This window comes from Vitis riparia, chromosome 13 (assembly GCF_004353265.1).
Source record: "Vitis riparia cultivar Riparia Gloire de Montpellier isolate 1030 chromosome 13, EGFV_Vit.rip_1.0, whole genome shotgun sequence".
In the NCBI taxonomy this organism is placed as follows: Eukaryota; Viridiplantae; Streptophyta; class Magnoliopsida; order Vitales; family Vitaceae; genus Vitis; species Vitis riparia.
The window spans coordinates 24,904,394-24,926,377 of NC_048443.1; the positions used below are offsets into that span (position 1 = coordinate 24,904,394).

The window sequence follows — 21,984 nt, forward strand, 5'->3', positions numbered from 1 at the left end:
GTTACATTTCAAATTCCAATTGTGAAAAATTAAAAATTGAACTGTTACCATTTTTCTTTATTTATGAGAAATAAAATAATAATATTAAATAAATAAAATATAGTTGAAGTGGTATGTAAAATTAGTTATTAATTTTAAATTTTTGTTTAAGCTATCCATTAATTTGGGCAAGCCTCTGGTTATAATTTTTTTAGAATGAATAATAATTTTCTTTTTCCCCAGAAAGTGGGGTTGGATTTCAATTTGGAGCAATTTGGAGGACTCATCCACTAAAAGAATAAAATTTGAAATTTCCTTCAAAATTGATTTTACCAAAAAGCCCACTAAAAACAAGGGACTCAGTTAAAAGGGTTGGGCAAAAAGGCCATCTACTTGTTTTCTTCTCCCACACTCGGATCTCCTTCCAATTCCAGACGTTCCTACATTCATTTCCCACGAATTTCTGAGGTATGTAGAAATCTTTCATTCACATGCTGTTGTTGTTGTTTCTTTTTTTTTTTTTTATTCTTCTGGGAAAATCTTTACCATCCGTTTGGTTTTTGAGAAAGAGGGAGGGAAAAAAGAACAGAAAATAAGGAAGGTTTTGAATTATTTTTTTGGGGTTTATGGAGAATCGAAATACCCAACTCAATTGGTTGAGTTATAGTGTATGTTTGGAGTCCCAGATTTGGTCAGCAACTAAACACATAAAAATCGAATCTTAAATCAATGGATTTAGTAGTGCCTGCTGGTGTAATATTTTCATCTGACGTATGTTTACCGAAGATTCTAGTTATTTGCTATGCTGTAGAGGATGATGATCGAGTGAAGAGGTTTGATTTGGAATGGGGTTCCATATCCATAATGTATTCGGAATGGGGTTCCATAATAAAATTTGTATACAATTGATTGTGTTTTTATGCGAAGAGGTTTGAGTTGTATGTGTTTGGTAGTGAATTTACAATTTAGGCATATATCAACTGCTCGTCTTGGAATCATAGAAAGCTGAATTGATGCAAACAGATCGAAAATGGGTGATTTGTTACCCCACAAACATGTGTTGATTTCTGTTCTTTCAGGGAAATTTGAAGAGTCCTAGTTCTGCTTGTTCAGGGTAATTATATTCCTCATGGTGGATTGATGTGTGGGTTTCTTTCTGAGAAAGGATTTGTCACAATTCATATCCATTTCAATTAGGTAGATCCAATAAACACAACTGGTGAACTTCTCAGTACGATGAATACCGATCCCCTGAGTAACACATCATTGAACTGAATGATTTGGAAATGGTGTTGCATGGACACATAACTTGCCTATATTTTTATGCAAAGTGGATTCTCCAATTTTATTGGGATTTGCCTATTGAACATGAGCCATGGAATCCCTAGATAGATGTGTGAATGAATACCTATTTATAACATGCGTATCTACTCTCCATTAACAAATTATGATATGTTCAAGGACACATATGGATGTGTGCCAACACATATATCAGATAGGCTCAGGACAAGATGATGTATTGTTGTAAATCTATCATAATTATAAGATATCGCATCTTCCCAGAAAACTTGGAAATTTAGTTATACTTAAATATAGGAGAATCTTAAAAGCTACCTCCTTCCTGCCTATAAAATAAATACATGAACCACTACTTGTATCCTTGCTTTGCGGTATGCTTTGCTGACTTAATGAAAATGAGTAAGTGCTGCTTATTGTCATGGTGAAGGGGTTGATTGATCCATGGTAGCTGCTGTTAGACTGTCATCCCATAAAGCCATCACACTTGTTCATTGCTCATGAGAATTTCATGTCCAAATCCATAACAAAATTGATTAAGGTTGCAGTAACTTCATTTTTAAGTGCTTGGAGAAGTACTCTTAACTTTTTCCATTTTTATTTAATTGTCTTCCCTGTTAGGTATATATGTGCAGAAAACTCCTCAATCCGTTTTAGCTGTTCTCCCTATCCCAATAAAACAAAAGTCTGGTGAAGGGCAAGGATATCTTTAAATTGATGCTCATTGAAGGTTGTATCAGAATTGATTGATAAACCTTTATTACTCAGGATATGGGTTTGTGGACTCTACTGGAGGGCTGTCTGCTCATTGCAAATGCATTGGCAATATTAAATGAAGACCGATTCCTGGCACCTAGAGGGTGGAGTTTCTCAGAAGTCTCAGGGGGCAGAACAAAGTCATTTAAGGGGCAGCTTATAGGTCTCATATACGCAACCCAGTACTTACGAGTTCCTCTGATACTACTGAACTCCATTTGCATCATCATAAAGTTGGTGTCTGGGTGATGTTGTTGCAGGTAGGATGAACACGCAACACATACATGTATGAGCTTTTCATATTTGTCTCTGATGACTGTATTTTAATTTTGGTGGACTTTACTTTTTCAGTTTGAGATGAAAAAGAACATTTTTCTCCATTTTTAGGCTTTTTGTGAAATCACAATTTTAACTATGGTACTTGAGAAGTGTGTTTTTTGTTGATTGTGAAATTCAAACAGGTTGTATAGGTATTTTCTTAAGTTTGGGAGCTGAGCAATATTATCTGGGTTTCAGAATTTTGGTTTTTAACAGCCATGAAACTTTTGCTCCATAAAAAATGTCTCAGGTCATCAATTAGTCTGTTTTGTTTTGCATGGGGATCTTAAAGAACTTTTAGTAACTGATAGGTTCTAATCTTTTGATCTCAAGCTAAATGTTTATCTGGTGTTGAGCAAAAGTGCCTTCACTTTGATTTTCAAGATATGATCCTTAACTGGTTGTCAGTTAAAAGCATATATCTGGTGCCAGAATAGCATTTTAACAGATTAATCAGGAAGTTAAGTGCATGAAATTATCTAAGTGTGACTTTTACTCTAAAATATTAAGCGCTGCTGAGAAAAAATGCAATTTAGCATGGCAAACAAAGGAACTTTTATTTATTTATTTTTATTGATGGTTTTTTCTCTTCTCCTAGTAATTATCACCCTGTTTCCCCTTCTACCAATGATGATAGTGTATGTCTGCAGCAATTCTCTCTCTGCTACCAATGATGATAGTAATTTTCTCTTCCCCCCACCCGCCCTATCTCTCTCTCTCTCACACACACACACTAGCACACAAACACTGGGCGCAGGAATATACTCACACCCATGGTGAAACACATTGGTTTTTGGTTTTGTGTTGGTGCTCATCTTCCTTTTCATGGCCTTCAATGAAAAAATTCCCATGCATGTGATGAATTTTGAGTTTGCTTTGCAGAATCGATAAAAAATTTTATGTTTCTGTTTCATTTAATCATTTCAGCATTCCATAGGGGTCCACCAGATTGATGGGCATCTGCTTAACACATCTTTTTGGCAGATCAGAAGCAGTTGGTTCAGAACATTGGGGAATTCCTTTGCCAGAAATGCCTTCTACAGTAGGCAGCCATTATAAGTTTGTTTTCATAGCTGTAACAACTTATTTGGGGTGTGAACTTTGTTGATTTGGTTGTTAGTTTTTGTGCCATTGAGACAACTTTTGCACCCTATGAATTGCAAGTGAGTTTGTTGAGGTATCACTATTCTGCTTCTTGCCTCAATTTGTCCACATTTATTCATCCATTGGTTCATCTACTTTGTTGAGGTATGAAGCCTTATGTATTGGCCTTTTGTATTGTTAATTTCACTTTTGTACCTAACTGTGATTAAAAATTTAGATATAGCATTATCATGGTATTGATTACCTAAAGTTTTCACTTCTATGATTTGTACGTGGAAGTAATGGATAAATATAGTGCATTAAAGTGGGACTAGTCTATGTTCCCTAATGTTGTGATGAAATGGATGGAGAATTTTGGGCCTTATTTGGTGTTTGTGTTTGAAAATAGTTTTCTATTCTATAGAACAAAAAAACCAGACAACACATTTGACAATCCAAAAACATAAAACAGTTTTCTGTTTTTAAAAACAAAACACATGGTGTTGTTATATAATATCTTTGAGTTGTTTTCAAGTTTTTTTATTTGTTTTCGAATCGATTCTAAAAATAACTTTTATACGTAAAGTTTTGTTTTTAATCATGCTTCATATTTGTATAGTTATTTTTTTAAATAGAATTTAAAAATAAATTAAAACAACTAAAAATAACTAGACATGCGTTTTTTATTTTTTAAAATAAAACATTTTTTTTAATAGAAAATTGTTTTTCATTGACAAACATGTTTTTTCGTTTTTTTGTCATGGATAAGAAAAAACTGTATTTGAAAATAATTATCAAACATGTTCTTTATATTTTAATAGATTTTTTGTTTTATAAAACATTAAAGAACTGTTTTTAAAAATAATTTGTTAGAAACCGTACTTTCTCGTAAAGCTTAACATCAAGATTGATTCTAATTTGTACTAATGAAATTTCCTCGGGGTCTCTTATAAGAAACTGAGACAATGTACAGGCAGATAATCCAGCTGGAACGTGATTTTGCTTGTGTTTGAGAAATCTTCCTGACCCATTCTAAAAGTGCCAAAAAAGCAGACTCTGTCTAAATATACTTTTGGATGATTCAACTGGGCTCACTTTACTCCAATGGGACATAAAATCTTGATGAAAAACTGTCCATTTACTCAAAGTATCTGCACTCTCGTTCATCATGACAGTGGCATTGGTATCTTATGAATTATTCCCAGATATGAAGTCCGCCAGCTTCTCTGGAGGCATGGCCTAGCAAATCTTTCCATTTGCATTTCAAAAGATACAATAATTTACAACCGCAATTGAAATCCTCTTGTTATGCCAACATGCAGGTGTCATTTTGAAAAGTTTCCTTTGTTATGCTGCAGCTTCTAGGACTATCAAGGTCAAGCAAAAGGCAGTACCCAAATTATTATCGGAAAGGAAAATCAATGGGTTAAAATTTAAAACCATAGCTTAGGAGTTTTGAATAAACGGTCCCTCCAAAAGAGGCAGTGCAAAGGGCATGACAACAGTGTCACCGCCTGCTCTGGTTTCTTTTCAATCTATATTAACATCCAACTATATTGAACTCAATTACTTGGCATTATATAGAATTTCCAGAATGCAATCCCCTGACCTGTAAAATATATATATATATATATATATATATATATATATATATATATATATATAAACTATATAAATCCACTAAAGAATCATGGATTTGTGACATTAAAGGGATCATGGATGCATGTTCTATCATTAAAACTTTTAAGCTAAAAGGGAGCTTAATAACAGCTTTGCATATGCTTAAAGCTTTGAAGCTTTAAATAAAATAAAAACTTACTAGGCGAACAAGGAGGCCGATATATAAACATTAAATATTGTCACAGATCGGCAAAGAGATTGTAAGTTTTGGAATCCACAGCAATGAGCCTCAAGGCTGCAACTGCTGCCGCAATAGACATGCAACCAAAGAAACACACATTGAGCCAATGCCAGAGTTTCTGTAAGGAGTTCAACTTCTTGTCCTTTGCCACAACGTACATATGATTTGCAAGGACGAATGTAAGAGGGAAGGTGCTAATGGCTCCTGTGAGGCTCATGAAATCTCCAAGGAATGGCAGCATAGCTGACACAAGTGTGTTAATGGCCAGGTAACCACCTCTCACTAGAATCCTGAATGACAAGTTCCGAAAGGACAAAGTGCTTCCTGCTATACCATATCTAGTGTCCATATACTCGTACATTGGACTAGCAAATATCTACAAAAAGAAAGCATTTGAAGTTTAAATGGAAAGAGCTTGCAAGGGATTCATATAAGCTGCAATTATGTCTTTGTAAGGCTTATGATTCCTGATTACAGAATGCCATGCTGATTTACTTTTGCCATTAAATCTTTCTTCTTATAAACATGGAAAATATGATATAACTACAAAAAAAACATAAAAAGAGGAGATCTCAAAAAATTGAAACCCAGATACAATCTTCAAAATTTTCAGATACACATGAAATCAACCAAAATCTTGCAGGATATTTATTTAGAGTAGAAGTAGGTAAATAGTTTTTGTATAGAGATCAATCTGAATTCCACAAACCACAAGTATCAATAAAATTAAGATATAGAAGACAAAATTATGCAATATAAAGGTAAAAAGACTGAAACTGAACAAATTCACAAGAATCGTTGATTAGGTTGGGTCCCTCTGCTGTGATTTTCAAGTTCTTTGTGATTGCAAATTGCGTAGTTTATGTATAGATGATAAAAGTAAAACCTAGAAACTGAGCTAATATATATCGTATTTTCTTATAACATGTCTTGGAGAATACACTAGAGTCATAAGATTGATACTTTTAAAAACCTAAATTAGAGTGAGATCCTTGGATTTGTCTTTCATCCTCTTTTAAGGGTAAGTTGTGGTTTTCATAAGACACCAATCAGCTTATTCAGTTAAACATAGCAAGAAATTTATGATATATTAAGGTGGGGCATAACAATGTGAAAGACATCACTGGTTTCTTTGTTAAATTCTTCTAAAAACTCAGAACGGTGAGATTCATGAATTTTTTACTCTAGTTTTAAGGATACAGTGAGGATCTTCAGAGGAACAAGCAACTTCTTCAGTCACAAAAAGCACCAAGTTATGATGGCATTAAATTGAAGGTGGGACACAAGGTGTGTGAAAGACATCAAAACTTGGCATAGCTACATACGAGCAGCGTGAAAATGTAGTCAGGGAGAAATGCTGTTCATTTGGGGACATGAAAAAACAAATAATCTATAAGCAATTATGTCATATCAACAATACTGGTTATTCATGAAACTAAACCAATTATTTGTCCATTAACACAATTATTGGTTTTCAAGATGTCGTCATAACAAGGGCAGCATAAATTAACAGGACCTATCATGCATCGGTTTTTAGGTATTAAATGTAAAACTCTCCTTCCAGAAGTAAAGAGAAGAAAAATATAATTGACTTCACATGTTCTTCAAGTCCCTCAATCTAACTGCATGACAAAATGGTTGGAACCCACCAGTTGATTTACACCAACAAGAAAATCTCAAATTAGCCATTCGGCCTTCAAATTTTGGATCAGAAAGTCCAAAGATGGAAGAAAAAGTTAGATTCCATCAAATAAAAACAAATTTAGACAGTGAAATTCCTAATGTGTATGAAAAAAATGGAAGGCAAGCAGGCAATAATTGTCAATTTCACTGAGAAAGAAATAGTTGATATTTGCAAATCCTAACAACCATTAACTGATAGATGATCAAAAGCTAAAAAATCAAGAGATAAGGTTACGTACATGCAAAGCAATAACCGTTTGCAGGAAGGCAGCAAGATTGGCCATTGTCTTAACCCAAACTGGACCAGAGACACTATTGAGCAAATAGGTTGATGTTGTTGATCCATAAGCCCAATACCCCATAAAAACAACAGCATACAGTGGTAGAATTCCAGCAGTAAATTGGAAGTAGAGAGCTTTCATCATATTCTTAACCACAGGTTGTCTAATAGTTGCCTGTTATAAAAATAAATGCTGTAGAATCTGAGAATTTTGAGAGAGAAAACAGAGCAAGAGAAATAAAAATTGTGTACTATATGGTCTTTGTCAAGTTCTACGAAAAGTACTACCAAGAAAATTTTCCATTATCTTTTGGAATTCAGAGGTGGTAAACATGATTTTCATATTTCAATCAGAAAACTCTAGACCAAATTTGAAACTTAAGTTCTTTTGAGGGGTTCAGTGTGTGCCAATTTATTTGTTAATTTGATATCAGGTGTAGAACTGGGAGAAAATCAAGACAAGAAGCAACACAACCTAGAAATTTTGTTTTTGCTTTCCAATTTTCAAGAGAAAACTGATGCAAAAAGTTCTCAAACCTGAAAGATTAATAAAAAAGCACTCCCTTCACAAACTTTGCAGATTTTTAGATTTAAGATGACAGATGGAGGGGCAGCCAACTTGACCAAGTAATTAGGCAATAACAAGTTCCAAACAAATGTCCAGAACTTATCTACAAGTTGCATTAGCCTTGCTAATGAATCATAATTTATATCACCAAACTACATTCAAGCAGAGCTCTTGAGATTCCCTAGAAACACAAATTAACTTAAGGTTTGAAAAATTGTTTGAATGAAATATTATTCCTATGGTCATTAACAGATTGTTGTGGTTATGCTATAACCACATTCAACAACTTCCAATAAATCTTAAATCAGTGAAAGGTAAAAGCTGGTGTATTTCATATTCCTGCTGATATCACAATGCATTGTGAGTTTGCAGTCACAAAACATAACTCAATTTAGTGGGAAAAATGAGAGAGGTGAACAGGACATTTCTACATTTATAGGAAACCCATGGGTAGCTTTCCAGGTTACCTGTATCTCAGGAAGCATTCCTGTGTTGAATGCAAAAACAAGATTAGCAGCTGCCCCTATAATACTGAAGACCTTGCTTGCTTCTGTTCCTGGGATGCTGTAATCCCTAGATGGAGCTTTAATTCCTAAAGCAGCGCAAACATTGTTGATGAAAATTTAACTCTACAGAAATATTTGCCCAAGCTAACAATACAGGAATTAAACAGAAAAAACAGTGTAAGGAAACATAAGCGAACAGTTTATGATCCTTACATTTATATTTTAGAAAAGACTAATACATTTCAGGGTGTAGCTTAGTTCAATACAGGCACTTAAAACCAATAACCATGTACATAGAGTAGCCATGACCTCATTAGGTATACATCAAGGAATTTTATGTTAATAAATGCTAAGGCCTTGCTTGGATTGATTTCTGAGAAGAAAAAACATTTCTTTTTCTTCTTGATCTGTTTACCGAATTTTGTTAAAACGACTTATGAGTTAAAAAAGAACTTAATATGAAAGTCAAGAAAATATTACTTCTTGTAGAAGCTCTATCTTGGCTAATACATGAAGTTATTTCATATTTAATAAAAATTTTACAATACTAATATCACCTTTTCAAAAGAAAGACTTTGCCTCTGCTTTAGCTTTCAGCCGATGTTAAAAACAATGCGCTGTCCCAAATGAGCCCTACTTCTTTCATTATCATACACGTTGCTGAATATAGCCCTCATGAAATCATATAACCATGTTTTCCAAACATTTATATTCGGCCATTTCTCATAGCATACAACTATGAGATATAAGATGATGTATCCTATGGTTAAGAATAAGATATGCCAAACAAGCAGAATTGGGATTTGGTAATGCCTCAATAATCAGACAGCTAGAAAATATAGTTTACTCTAAAAATTGGATCACTTGAAAACATAGTTTAGTCAATAACAGATTTGGCTTGAGGAAAGGATGTTATTTTCTCTCACAAACTCAACCGTGGTGATGATATCTGCAGGCTCAGCAAAATGTGTTGCAACTATGACCCCTTTCCATGTTCAAATTTTCCTTCTCCATTTTTATACCATTGTTAATTTTCTTTATGCTTTGGAAATGTGCCCCAGGTAGAAAGAAAACTACTAATAAGTTGACTTTATAATAAGCAACCAACTGACCATAGAAGCTGGTAAATTGTAATTTGGAAAAATTGGATTTTGCTTTGTCTTTTAAAGTGCATATCATCATGGAAACCATACAATAAGAAGTTGTTCCAAGACCAAGCATTCAGTTTGAGATCTTACCATCTGTAAGTGACAGCACAAATGCTGTAACGATATATATTAGACTCAAGCATGTCGAAAAACCCAGCCAAATCCCTAGAGCTGACAAGTGTGGGATTCCTATGGCGAAGATGGCACATACAAAGCCTCCAATCGCAATAAAGTATGGGAGCTTCATGACACCGTCATCCCTAAAAAGAACATAGACAGCCTGCATAGAAAATGTCTGGCAGATTCAGGGAAAAAATTCTCATAGAATCCTAAATCATAATATAGACCATATCATAAAAGCTAACAGAGCAAGATTTCTCATAAATGAAGCACTTCTAGACTTGGTGAAACTTTTAGCTTCTTCATATCTAGGTACATTAATGTTTAAACATTAACCAAGGGAAAAGGCAGGAAACTTTTTAATACTAGAAGATAGCATGGGAAATTATTAGATGCAACTCTTCTGAAAGTGAGATTCCTCTCTATATAATAGAGATAATTGGATTTGCCACTTCAAAGAGATGATGAAGTAAATATGTCAATTAGTGTGCGCATATGGATCTGGTTAAATCAGACTAAAAATAACTTCTTCAAATTGATTTTACCTTCAGAGCCTGACCTGCCAAAATGAGAAATCCAGTATTAATCATGAAAAGATTTACATATTGCAAAGCCCAAGTCAGAGTATATGCTTTCTTACCTGAAAGAGAAAAGTAAATGAAATCAATAAAAGTAAATCATACAAGTTTAAGACATCAGGCAAGAACCTTTGGATTGCTCATACATACCATATATATATCCTGCAAGATCTCTGTATCTAATATGTCTCTTTCCACCAAATTCATGGAGCTTGGCAACGAGAGAATTTGCATAAAGTGATATTCCTGCGGCTAAAAGAAAACCAATCACACCACCAGCCCAACCAAGAGGAACCATAGTTGTCCCAGAATACCCCAAAACAAAAGCACTGTTGATTCCGGTGGTGAGGACAAAACCGACTTGAAGCCATGAATCTGTAAATTCCCAAAAAAAAAATGGTAATAAATGTATTGAGAATAACTGAACAGCATTTTTACTATAGGAAATGAAACAATCTAAATATAAATATCGCTCAAAAACAAAGAAAACTCTCCTTCACTACTCTGAAAGAGGGGTCAAGATAAAGAAATAGTGCACATAACCATGCATCACAAACTTTTACCGAATAAAAAATCTTTGCCTCTGGGTGGTCACTAATCCAACTGAGGAAAAGAAATTTTAAGTTTTGAGATTTTCTGCATTTTAGCTCCTGAGCTATCAAAAGGCTTAACATAATAAAAGCAAAACAAATGTACAAGACACAGCTGATTGGATCACGTCATTTTCTTATCAAAAGAAATACAAGTTAATATTTTAGCACCAATTTAATTTCAGAAAGAAGGAGGAGCAAGAAGGGAAATGCCAAAAACTAGAGAAGGTTTGCAAGTAATCTGTAGCATGTTTCTTTTTTTTCCTTGTTCTTTCCAAGATTCAAAGTATGCTTTTGGCATTTCCACTTTTTTTTTTTCATTTTCCTTTCCTCTGATCTCTCAGCAACCAAACGGATCAGTAACAAAACACACCTCTTCAAGATTCATGGATCCAAAATCAAATTTAGGAGAATCGATTAATTTATCCTTTTAAATTACACTGAATTTAGAACCTCAATAAACCACTTTAACTTTAAATGATGAGAAATTTTCAAAATCAAGCAACTAGCTACAATCTTATTGCCTCAATGAGGAGGACTCACTAGTTTACTGGTCTGCAGAAGATAAACCAAAAGAAATCTGTTCACTGACTTCCATTGAATTGTATCGAGCACGAGCACACCTCTAAACAAAAAGTGCATAAAACTTAGAAAACAAAACCACCAAGTCCTAAAAGAAAGCCTAAAAAAACTTCAACTTATCAGCTGTTTTGGCCTTGACCATGAAAATATGGCTTCATATCAATACACATGCACCGTCTCCTTGTGACTTAATCCCAAATACCACACATATCACCAGAAAACACCATCACCAGATCTAAATACGCAATAAAGAAAATGAACTTTCTCAGCAACCAAACAGAGGAAATAGAAAAAATAAATGAATAAGTAAACCTTTGCTGATCTGATGTGCCGTCTCTGGTATTTCAACCGCCGAATGCACCTCACCATTTGCCTTCGGAGCCCGAGACTCAGAGCTAGGCCCCTCCATCATAAGCTCCTGCACAGCCTCTTCTCCCTCTTCTTCTTCTTCTTCGGCTGCCAAGAGCGTTCCGGCCTCCGATATATGTTGATATGTCATCGCCAGCGCCTCTCTCTTTCCTTAAATGCAGCATTCACTTTCAACCGTAAAATTCCTGAGTGAATCCCAATCGCGTACCCACAGCTCGCTATTTTCAGAATCTGCCTTTTTGGTTCGGCTGCACAGCCACTCGCTGAATTTTCCTAATACGAATACATTGATCTTTTCCTAATACGAATACGATTGATGTGGAGTCGGTTGATCGCCCTCCTCCGCCGGTGCTTCGACTTTTATCTCTTCTCCTCATCCGACGGCTGAGAGAGTGCCACCTAGGTGGCTTGTTAGATGAACTTCGTTTCTCTTCTTCTAATGGAGACAAAGAAAGACCGCTTGCGTGGCTCCGTGGCTGGAGAAAAACAAACCAATCCAAAAAAAGAAAAAGATATAAAATAAAAAAGCAAATAAATATTTCGTGATGTGGGCCCAAGATCATCTACACACAAATTTTTTTTATAATTATTTAAATAATAATAATAATAATAATAATAATAATAATAATATACACCTTTATTACTGATTACATGATATAGAAAATCTTAATTTCCTTATTACGGGCAATTTCCAAAATGGTATTATTTTGATCTAAATGATAAAAAGGACAAATTTGAAAGTCTATGTGAATTTGCATTAATTTTCAATTTATTAATGGGATAATTAACTAAAATGGAAATAAATTTTAATATGTAATTTACTAAAATAGGTACTCCTTAGAGAAAATATGGGAGCCGTGTGCATTCTAAAAACTAACTACAAAATTGGAAAAACTTGTAATGTGATGAGAACATATTTTAAAATAGATTAATTTTAATATTACTTTAAAGGGATAATCGATTAAAATGGATTCATATTTTGAAAAATTAATCCTTCATCATTTTTCAACCTAAAAAACACCAATTTTAATAAAAGTACTCTCATCTTTTTCTTACAAAAGTAACCATTTCTTTTAAAATATATTATAAATAATAAAAATATTGAAGGATATTTATATCAAAAATATGTTACTCTTCAAATTAAAAAATTGGAAAAGGTTGGTTTTACAAATTTAGGATATTTTTATCATTTTTAATTGATTAATCCTACTTTAAATCATTTATGGTAATTAGTCTTTGTAAATATCCGCAAAAATACCTTTAAAATCTTAAAAGAATACAAAGTGAAAAATTTACTGTGGCCTAAGGGGACATTAAAAAAATTATGAAATGAAGAGTCAATGTTCCCCAACAATTAGGAATCCAAGTTATCCAACCATCCACGGAATTTAAAAACAGAAAGGTCCGCCTACTTCTTCATTGATCCACATTGTTCCACCCAAGAGACGTAACTATGCAAGTTGTACACACGTGCATGTCGCTTTTTTCAAATCCACCTTGGTTGACTTTTCTAGGCAAACCCAAGAAACGTGTTCTTCAATGCCATTTTCAATTACTTTCATACGAAGATTCAATTATTTCTGCGAAGTACTTGTCGTGGGCACGTTTCTCTAGGAATTAATTTGAAATTTCTGCCATTTTTATTTGGGGAAATCATGAATTCAAAACCCAAAAAAGTTCCTTGGGTTTCAATCGCTAGAATAATTATTTTGTACGTATTTTCAAGATTACCCTCCCAGAGAGGTGGGTTGCCACCCAAGCAAGCAAAGTCAACTGACTCCCTCCTTTCCTATTTTTTTTCCTTCCATAAGCCAACTCTCCCATTCCACTTCTCTTCGTGGCTCTTGCTGTAAAACGTTTTTTAATTTTGATTTATTTTAAATAATTCTCACATTTTCCCTATTTTTAAAAATCTACTTAATTAAAAAAATTATTTTTTAAAAGTATGATTCATTTATTCATTATTTTTTTCATTTTCTTTATTAAAATTTTATTTTAACATCATGTGTAATTAATGAATTAAAACAAATTAACTTTAAATATAAAAATATATTCACCTATAATAATTAATAATCTAATAAATAAAGAAATAAATACTAACATTTTAACTAATCCTAATCTTAAATATATATATATATATATATATATATATATTATGGATCTCATTTTCTACATATTTTTAATTTTTATTTTTTTTTATAGAATATTAAACATAAAAAAAACACATCCATGTGTGTTTAAAACTAAATTTTTTGTTTTCTTCAAAATAAAAACAGAAAAATAATATAAAAAAAATACTAACTTACCTTAAATTTCATTCAATAAAAAATTAGTAATGATCATTTTTTAAGAGTATTTAATTTTAAAATTAATATTTGAAGTTAGGTAAAATAAAAAATTTAAGAGTGTTTGTATTAAATTTTTTAATATAAACTCACAATTCTCATCATAATACATTGATATTTAAAAATAATAGAAAAGAAAAAATAATGTTTTTATTAAATATGTAAAAAAAAAAATACATTTTTGTTTAATTAAAAATTTAAACCATGAAAATTATCTTTATTTTTAAACGTGTATTATGTATATTTTTTTATATATATTATTTAATTATCATTGTCAAAGTAATTGCAATGACAATAAAAAACTAAATAGCTAGTACTTTATGTTATTTATGATGATATTTTTAGTTATTAATATTATTATTTTTAAATAAAAACAATGTTATCATCTTCAATGACATATTTGATGTAAAGACTGAAATGATAATGAGTGATAAATAAATTAATGTCTTATATCCACAGTGGTACTTTTAGTTCCTAATATGATTATTTTTTTAAATAAAAATTATTATTTTGAGTGATATATTTAATGTAGAAGTTAAAATGGTAATAAGTGATTTGATAGTTACCTACGTAAGGTATAATCAAGTATACCTGTTAGGTGGCAACCCACTTTCAATTGATTTAAAGGGTAATCTTGGAAGCATACACAAATTACTATTTTAATGCATAATTAATGAATTATTTTCCTTAAAATATACTTTTCATGAAAATTTTTTAGATTTTGAATTCATCCATATTTTTCAAACAATAGATTCCCTCTTTTTATTTTGGTCACATGTTTAGAAATTTTATTTATCTCGAGGATATTAAATCATGCGTTTATGATTCCAACATATAATAAATGCGAAATCAAAAAGGAGATGGTGCCCCTAAGATTCCAAGCATGGAATTACGCAACAACGCATCCTACTTATCCACATGACATCATCTGACCTATTGGCTATCACGGAAGCAACCCTCTCTTCAAAGTTTGATTGGTTTTCCCTATAACCCCTTCATTAAATTGGTGTTTATTTTGTAGTTTTTGGCTACATTTGGGGAGAAATATGAAGAGAGAGAAAAAATGAATTCATAAAAGTTGAGGAAAAAAATCAATCACTCAGCAAGTACATGACCCTTATGTTCACAATTTTTACATAACATATGATAATATGATTAGAAAACAATACAAATTTTAATAATCATATTCATATTATAATAATGTCAACTCGCATCTCCTTTTATATATATATATATATATATATATATATATAGAAACCATAGGATTCAGAAATAATCAAATTTTAATAATTATATTTATATCATAATTATGTCAATTTGTATAACCTATTTAATAATTATTTGAGATGGATTGTTCAATTTGTTTACTTAATCATGTCAAAATGATCTATTTATAACTTACTGGTTTATGACTATTTTAATTATTAAATTTTTATATTTGAAAACTATAAAAATTAATTATTACTATCACATAGTCAAAAAAATAAATAAATGATTGACTAAAGTAAAATTATATATTTTATTGTAAATATTAAAATTATTTAATTAAAATAATAAATAAGCATAAAATTGGAATTTTAATTGTTTTTTATGTTATAAACACATTATAATTAAAAAAATTTAAAAATAAATTATTAAGATTAAAATAAATAAAGAAACACAAGAAATTTAAAGCAACTATTAGTTTTTGAATATGTTAAATGGCTTATAGTTATGTTAGATTTAATGAGTTAAAATTATGTTAACGATTAAAATCAGAATAAAATCGTGTTATTGGTTAGAATCAAAATAATGGGTTATTTGTGTTAATTCATACACAACCCAAATTCACACATTTATTAAAGGAGTTAAAGGGGTTGTGTCGTGTTATCCATGTAATATAAAAAGTTGACGTTGGTTTTGACATGATTATTAAATACATTAAATATATTGGAATGCCTTTTTTTTTTTCTTTTTTTTTTAATATCAAATGTTGATTATTACTTCTTTAAGTTTCACGAAATATTCAAATTATTATCAATAATAACAAAATCATTTACTTGTAATTAGAAATATAATAAAAGTGTGAATTACAAAGTGTCTTTGTGAAGGCATTTTAAATTTTGTTCCCAATAAAATAGAAATCAATGCATCTATGTTCTATGCTATAAGGCTTGTTTCAATTCATACATAATATTTTTTAGTTTATATATCAACCTTTTTCTCTTCTCCTTTTTCACTTAATTTGTAGATTGTTCAAAATTCATTAATTTTTTTTCCCCTAATTTTGGGTAGCAAGAGAAATAATCATTCAATGTTGTCAAATCTAACTCTTAACCCAAGGATTCTTCTAATCAAGATTTGATGAACACAAAACAAAATTAAGGTTAATAATAGTTCAAATTAAGTTAATCACTTTATGTTCACTTTTGAAAATATAAAGAAAGCTCAAGTAATTATGAAAGAAGATCAATACCTTAAAGATATGAGATGTCATGAAGACTTAAAGTAACCGGACTTGTTATAAGAATGTTATTATTAGGAAAACCTAGATTACTCAATTCCTATTTGTTTTAACCTTAGGTTGATATAGCTAAAATCCTAACATCTTTTTTTGAGCATCTTCAAATCCCTCCTAATTGTTCCTTGTATTGAGAGCCTAATTTCTACTATGATTGAAATTCATAAATTTGCCTTCATTAACCTTTGTGAGAAAGTTTGTTCCAATGAGGCATATCACTTGAATAGTTTGTAAAGGTCCATTAGAATCTTGGAATTCAAGTGTAGACCTTGAAAGCTTATAGTTTTGGTTTTGGAATTAGTAGAACCCTCACGTCATCAGGAGTTTGAAGAGAGTGGACATAAGCGGTTTACCGAACCATTATAAAAGAATTTGCAATCTTCTTCTCTCGATCTCTTATTATTGCTCTTTAATTATTCATTACCCCATAATATGAGTGTATATTCAAATTAAATTAACTTGGTTTTCACTAATCACAAGTGCAAGTACTTAAAAATAATCAACATTCAATTTTTGCTTATAACAATTAGCTGCTAATATACTTTGAAGTGATTTAGGTTATCAGTTGACTTGTTTTTATTTTTATTTTTTTTATTCTTTTATTTTTTTTATCATGAATCTTAATTTGATTACAATGACCAAGAGCAAAGAGGGGGCATCATATGAAACTTATTTCAGATGGTAAAATAGCACCAAACTTCTTATGTAGCGTGGTAAGGGGAGCTAAATCTCAGGGAGGGCATTTGGCCCCCTAGGTAGTGCATGGCTTTGTCATCGACAATGACCTCTATAGAATTAGGAAAGTTACCATGCTATTATTTTTCTCAATTGCATTAACAACCATTAAAGTTGTGAATGCCCTAATGAGAGACACGTGTTTTAATTTTTATTTTACTTCTAAGTGACTTGTCTTTTTTTGTTACAACCACTACTGATGTCAACTCACGTGACCAATAAGGTTAGGCTCATTGGCTTTTTCATCAAGGTTTTGTGATGGCGCCCATAAAAGAAGGAAAAGAACAAAATAAAAAATAAAAAAAATCTTTTAAATATAATTGGTATGGTGACGTGTGGACATTAACTTAATCAATATATAAATTTTATTATATGATATACTTACAATTTATTTTGAGGATATTAATAAATTATGCTTTTATAATTCCGAGATGGAATAAACGTGCAATAATGCCAAAAATAGTGTCGACAACATTGGAGCATGGAATAAATCAAAGACACGTTAAAGATGCGAGTCTTCAACTTGCAGGCAGGCCCATACCCAGAGAACTTGAATTTTTGGGAAGCAAGAGGCCTAACCATTATTCTTTCAATAATAAAGAGATTACAAAAAAAATTATGGTAATTCCATAAATATGGTATGAAACCAATTAAAGTAACGAAAAAGAGAACTTTTGAATAAATTTAAAATTTTTTTATTTGATTTATTAGAAAAATGAAAAGCAAAATAGATAAATAAATAAAGGTATGTTTTCTGTTTGTTTTTAAAAACCGTTTTTAAGTTAAAAAGCAAAAAAAATAAAATAAAAATTGATTTTTTTAGTTTTTGATAAAAATAAGGGGGTTTGATAAATTGTTTTTAAAAAATAATTTTTTCACTTTGGTTTTGTAAAAACACTGCAAATTCTTTGTATATAATATAAATCAAATGTAATTCAAAATTTATTTAATCAAGTATAAGTTGATTTGAAATTTATTTGTTTAATTAAAAAATTTATGTATCAATTACATGATTTTTTTTAAGATTTCTTTTATGCTTTTCTTTTGATTTTAAAAAAAATGAGTAATTCTTTAAAAATTATTTTCTATTTCACTTTATTTTTAACAATTATTTTAAGTCAAATGTTAGAAAATTTTAAAAACAATTATTCGTTTTTTTTAAAAAAAAATTATTTTTAAACATGTGATCAAACAGAATCTAAATGTGAAAGAATTTTATTTTATTTTTTGAATTTAAATTTTATTTATCATAATTTTTTTTTAAAAAAAGAAGCTTAGGAAAGTGTAATTACAATTGCAGCAATCATGCTCGCTTACTCTTTCTTTGGTTTTACATTATTTTGAAAGGGTTTTATAATTTTAACAGCAAAGCTAGTATACAGAAATTTTTTTGAATATGATAAACACTTTTACATATGTTAACTTCCTTTGAATTTATCCAATAATGTGTATGCAGGTGATAAAAAATAAAATAAAAGAACAACTTCATTCAGTGATCATTGTTCCACCCCACCATACTACATGATGGCAGGGTTGAGAGAGAGGCCCTATTTCGGGAACAGGAAGAGACTTCCCCTTTTAGGGTTCGGTCCAATTCCAGCCTTTCAGGTATTAAGTGAGCGATGTGTTACAAGGGGAGTCGGTCCAATTCCAGCCTTCCAGGAATTAAGTGAGCGAAGTGTTACCCTCCCCATGGGCTTATACAGGAGGTGGGAAGCTTCTAGAGATGCTGGAGACATCTCCGCTTAGCTACAAAGTGGAAGAGCATGAAAGCTTCTAGAGAGGGTTAAAGATGTTCACACATCTCTACACTTGGTTAGAAGAGCATTGGAATAGTGTGGGGTGTTATAGAATCTTCGAAAGTCATCTCGTATATATCCTTGTACATAAACTAGTGTAGCAGCTTTTAGATTATTCCTAATTTGTAAGAAACCCTACAAGGTTTTAGAGAGTTCCATTGGTGCCTATAAATAAGTGAGAGCCTCATTTAGCCAAGACACCAACCAAGCAAGTGAGTTCTAAAGCACTTGAAAAGTTTCTTTTAAGCAATAAAAGCTTTCATTCTTCAAGAGTTGCCTACTACACCTTCTAAAACAACTAACATAGCAAGATCAAGTGTTTTGACTTGTCTAAGTGCTGCACGACCTTAAGAAAAGACTAAGGTGGTGTTTGTTTTTTTGGTTTTTTGTTGAAAGCAATTTAGTTTTAGAATTTAGGTTGTTTGTTTTTCAACTTTTTCATGACTTATTATAAACTTTTTACTAGATAGAAAAAGCCAAAATATATAGCTTTTTCTAAATAGAAAAAATAACATATTGATTTTTTTTACTTTTTAATACTTAATAGAAATAAAATAATACAAAAACAAACAACCTAATCTTTAACATTATTAAGTATTAAGCTTCTATTTAGAATTAAGTAAAAAAACAAACACCACCTAAGTCCGTGACAGAAAGACCAAAATTTATGACCTAATGTTTGAGTTTAAATGGGGAGTGGAGCGGCCAGAGGCTAGACTAGAAATGGAATGAGATTGAGGACTGGGTTGGGTTTGTCCCCAAACCAACACAAGTGTGTGTTTCCTTTAGTTACTCGGATGAGGCTTCAATGGTTTTCCTGTAAGAGCCTTTATGAACATCTAAGAACTCGTAAGCATAATTGGGGCCACAAGATTCCAGGCTTAGAAAATGTTTAATCATATGGATAATCATGTCATCAAGCTGGCCTCGAATTTCAAATACTGCCTAAATATTCTTCTTGTGATAGAGACAGGGTGGGTTGAGGGATCTGAAATATGTTTACAACTAACAAAAAAAAACAAAAATCTCCACCAGAAAATATGGGTAATCCAGAGCATTCAACGAACGACTTGAATGGAACCCAGGACTGTGTGCTTCTATCATACATCCTAGCATTCTCCCTCACCAATGGGGAACCTTGGCTACTTTGAATATTACAAGCTTTAAAAGAACACTAAGTCCCCATTAGCAGAGCATAAATCCTATCAGCTTATCACTCCAAGAAATTCTTATACTTGAAATAGAAATACAGAAACTCAAGGACAATGTTAAGGCTCTTGTATATGCTAGAGCTCTAAGAAACTCCAGATAACACAAAGAGGTGTAATGGTTCCCTGTAACAAGGTTGCAGCGTTATTTACTTATTTGTGGGGAGAAGCCATCCTTGGTTAGCTATAGAGTACTTCAATTAATGAAATCTCTCCAGAGCAGGCTTGTTTTCTTCTTTGTTGGGTAGAGGATAATTCACTTATCACAGGCAAACGCAATAATAATGATAATAACAATCATAGAGGAATCAACCAAGTGTTTTTAAGTGTTAGATTGTCAGCTTGTCATAGCTTAGAAAGAGTTATACATGGCAAGGATTTTAGATTCAGAAACACAGTTTCAAGATCACAATTAAAACCCCAAGAAAGTCGCCCTCATTCATCAGAGAACAACATAAACTACAATGTTCAGGGCTACCGACACAGATTCACAAACATTACTTGACATCCTTGGTGTCTACAACATCGATCTTTTGATACCTGAAATCCACAGGGAATTTGGGATACTCTTCTTCTGTTGCGGCTGCTGCTACCGTTGTGTGCCTCGCAACAAAGATTGCCCAGACAAACAGCAAAACAAATGCCATCAATGCTAAACACCCAGTGGAAAAAATCACTCCGGCGAGAACTGTCAAAGGACAAACACTACTCTTCTGCATCCTAAGAGGCTCGCCACGTTCACGCCTCGGATCAACAGGCTGAGAATGCAACCAGTTTGGAACACTCCTTAACCGGAAGCTCCATGAGTAGACACTGCTTGTCTGTGATGAATTACCACTGGATGCGCTTATGCCCACAAACACCTCTTCCCCCTTCCACATTTTCGACAAATCGATGGGATACGAGAGGATGGGATCATTCGGCCTGGAACTCCCTAATTTACCCAGCCAAACTTTTAATCTCTTTGAATTCGCATTGTAGTCGATCCACGACCTCAATTTCACCCCACTGTTCAGAAGCAAATTTGCTGAAGAAAGATTCCTAACACTCGCAGAGATGAGGCTACCCACATCAATTCCCACATGATTCCCATTTGGGTCACCTACATTTTCGTCCATTGAAGTGTCAAATTCAACACCCAGAAACCGAATTTTCCTAGAAAGCCCAAACACACTCGAGTCCAACTTCGAGGCGAAATCATTAGGCAACACAACGAGCGCGAGGCCATCGCCGTTGTCGGGCGAGATCGAGAACGAGAAGTCCGTAGAAAACGACGTCGCTTCAAGAAGCCTGAAGCCCCTGTTGTAGGCCAGAAGGCCAAAACTTGAGGCCAATGGAGGCGTGAGAGTGACCGATGAACCGTCATTGCTGATCCGGGCGTCACCGTAAAGGGCGATTTCTGAATCGACGCTGGTCTTTTGGAAATCTTGGAACGAGAAAGCGGAAATGGGTTTCGCAGATAGCGCTAGGAACCACAAGACTAAAGGGAAAACGGTTGAAGAGAAACTAGGAAATGAAAATGTGGCCATGATTGAAATCGATTGTTCCTTAGATTTTGGGTTTCTAGGGTTCTTGAGGTGTGGAGATTTTGATGTGAAAGGAGAGACCTCAGAAAAAGGGGGTGGTTTAGCTTATTTCATGTGCTGTGCATCAGGCCTGAGTGCTTTCTTTTGGGGGAAA

General features: G+C 32.5%; 3 protein-coding genes across 11 annotated transcripts; 1 reads left to right on the forward strand and 2 right to left on the reverse strand.

The window, feature by feature from the left end:
• The first annotated feature begins 371 nt into the window (after positions 1-371).
• On the forward strand, positions 372-3,713 carry LOC117927551 (immediate early response 3-interacting protein 1-like). 5 transcript variants are annotated; one of them, XM_034847098.1, is made up of 3 exons: positions 372-447; positions 1,897-2,291; positions 3,334-3,713. In XM_034847098.1, exon 2 carries the CDS (start codon positions 2,047-2,049, stop codon positions 2,278-2,280), a length of 234 nt encoding a protein of 77 aa, XP_034702989.1. In that variant the 5' UTR covers positions 372-447; positions 1,897-2,046; the 3' UTR covers positions 2,281-2,291; positions 3,334-3,713. The 5 variants fall into 5 exon arrangements, with proteins under 5 accessions (XP_034702989.1, XP_034702990.1, XP_034702987.1 ...); XM_034847099.1 differs by having other exon boundaries at positions 373-447; positions 2,044-2,291; XM_034847096.1 differs by lacking the exon at positions 372-447 and adding an exon at positions 482-1,816 and having other exon boundaries at positions 2,044-2,291; positions 3,277-3,713.
• A 1,429-nt stretch (positions 3,714-5,142) lies between these two features.
• Positions 5,143-12,075, reverse strand: LOC117928951 (proline transporter 1). Of its 5 annotated transcripts, XM_034849100.1 has the most exons (8): positions 11,661-11,739; positions 11,310-11,583; positions 10,327-10,551; positions 10,144-10,238; positions 9,569-9,758; positions 8,292-8,416; positions 7,216-7,431; positions 5,143-5,669 (listed from the first exon to the last, which is right to left on the reverse strand). In XM_034849100.1, the coding sequence occupies exons 3-8, from the start codon at positions 10,472-10,474 to the stop codon at positions 5,292-5,294; spliced, it is 1,152 nt and encodes a 383-aa protein (XP_034704991.1). In that variant the 5' UTR covers positions 10,475-10,551; positions 11,310-11,583; positions 11,661-11,739; the 3' UTR covers positions 5,143-5,291. The 5 variants fall into 5 exon arrangements, with proteins under 5 accessions (XP_034704991.1, XP_034704989.1, XP_034704988.1 ...); XM_034849098.1 differs by lacking the exon at positions 11,310-11,583 and having other exon boundaries at positions 10,144-10,157; positions 11,661-12,070; XM_034849097.1 differs by lacking the exon at positions 11,310-11,583 and having other exon boundaries at positions 11,661-12,068.
• Positions 12,076-20,604: 8,529 nt separating this feature from the next.
• On the reverse strand, positions 20,605-21,984 carry LOC117927519 (L-type lectin-domain containing receptor kinase VIII.2-like). Its single transcript, XM_034847059.1, has one exon. The coding sequence runs from the start codon at positions 21,831-21,833 to the stop codon at positions 20,802-20,804; it is 1,032 nt and encodes a 343-aa protein (XP_034702950.1). The 5' UTR covers positions 21,834-21,984; the 3' UTR covers positions 20,605-20,801.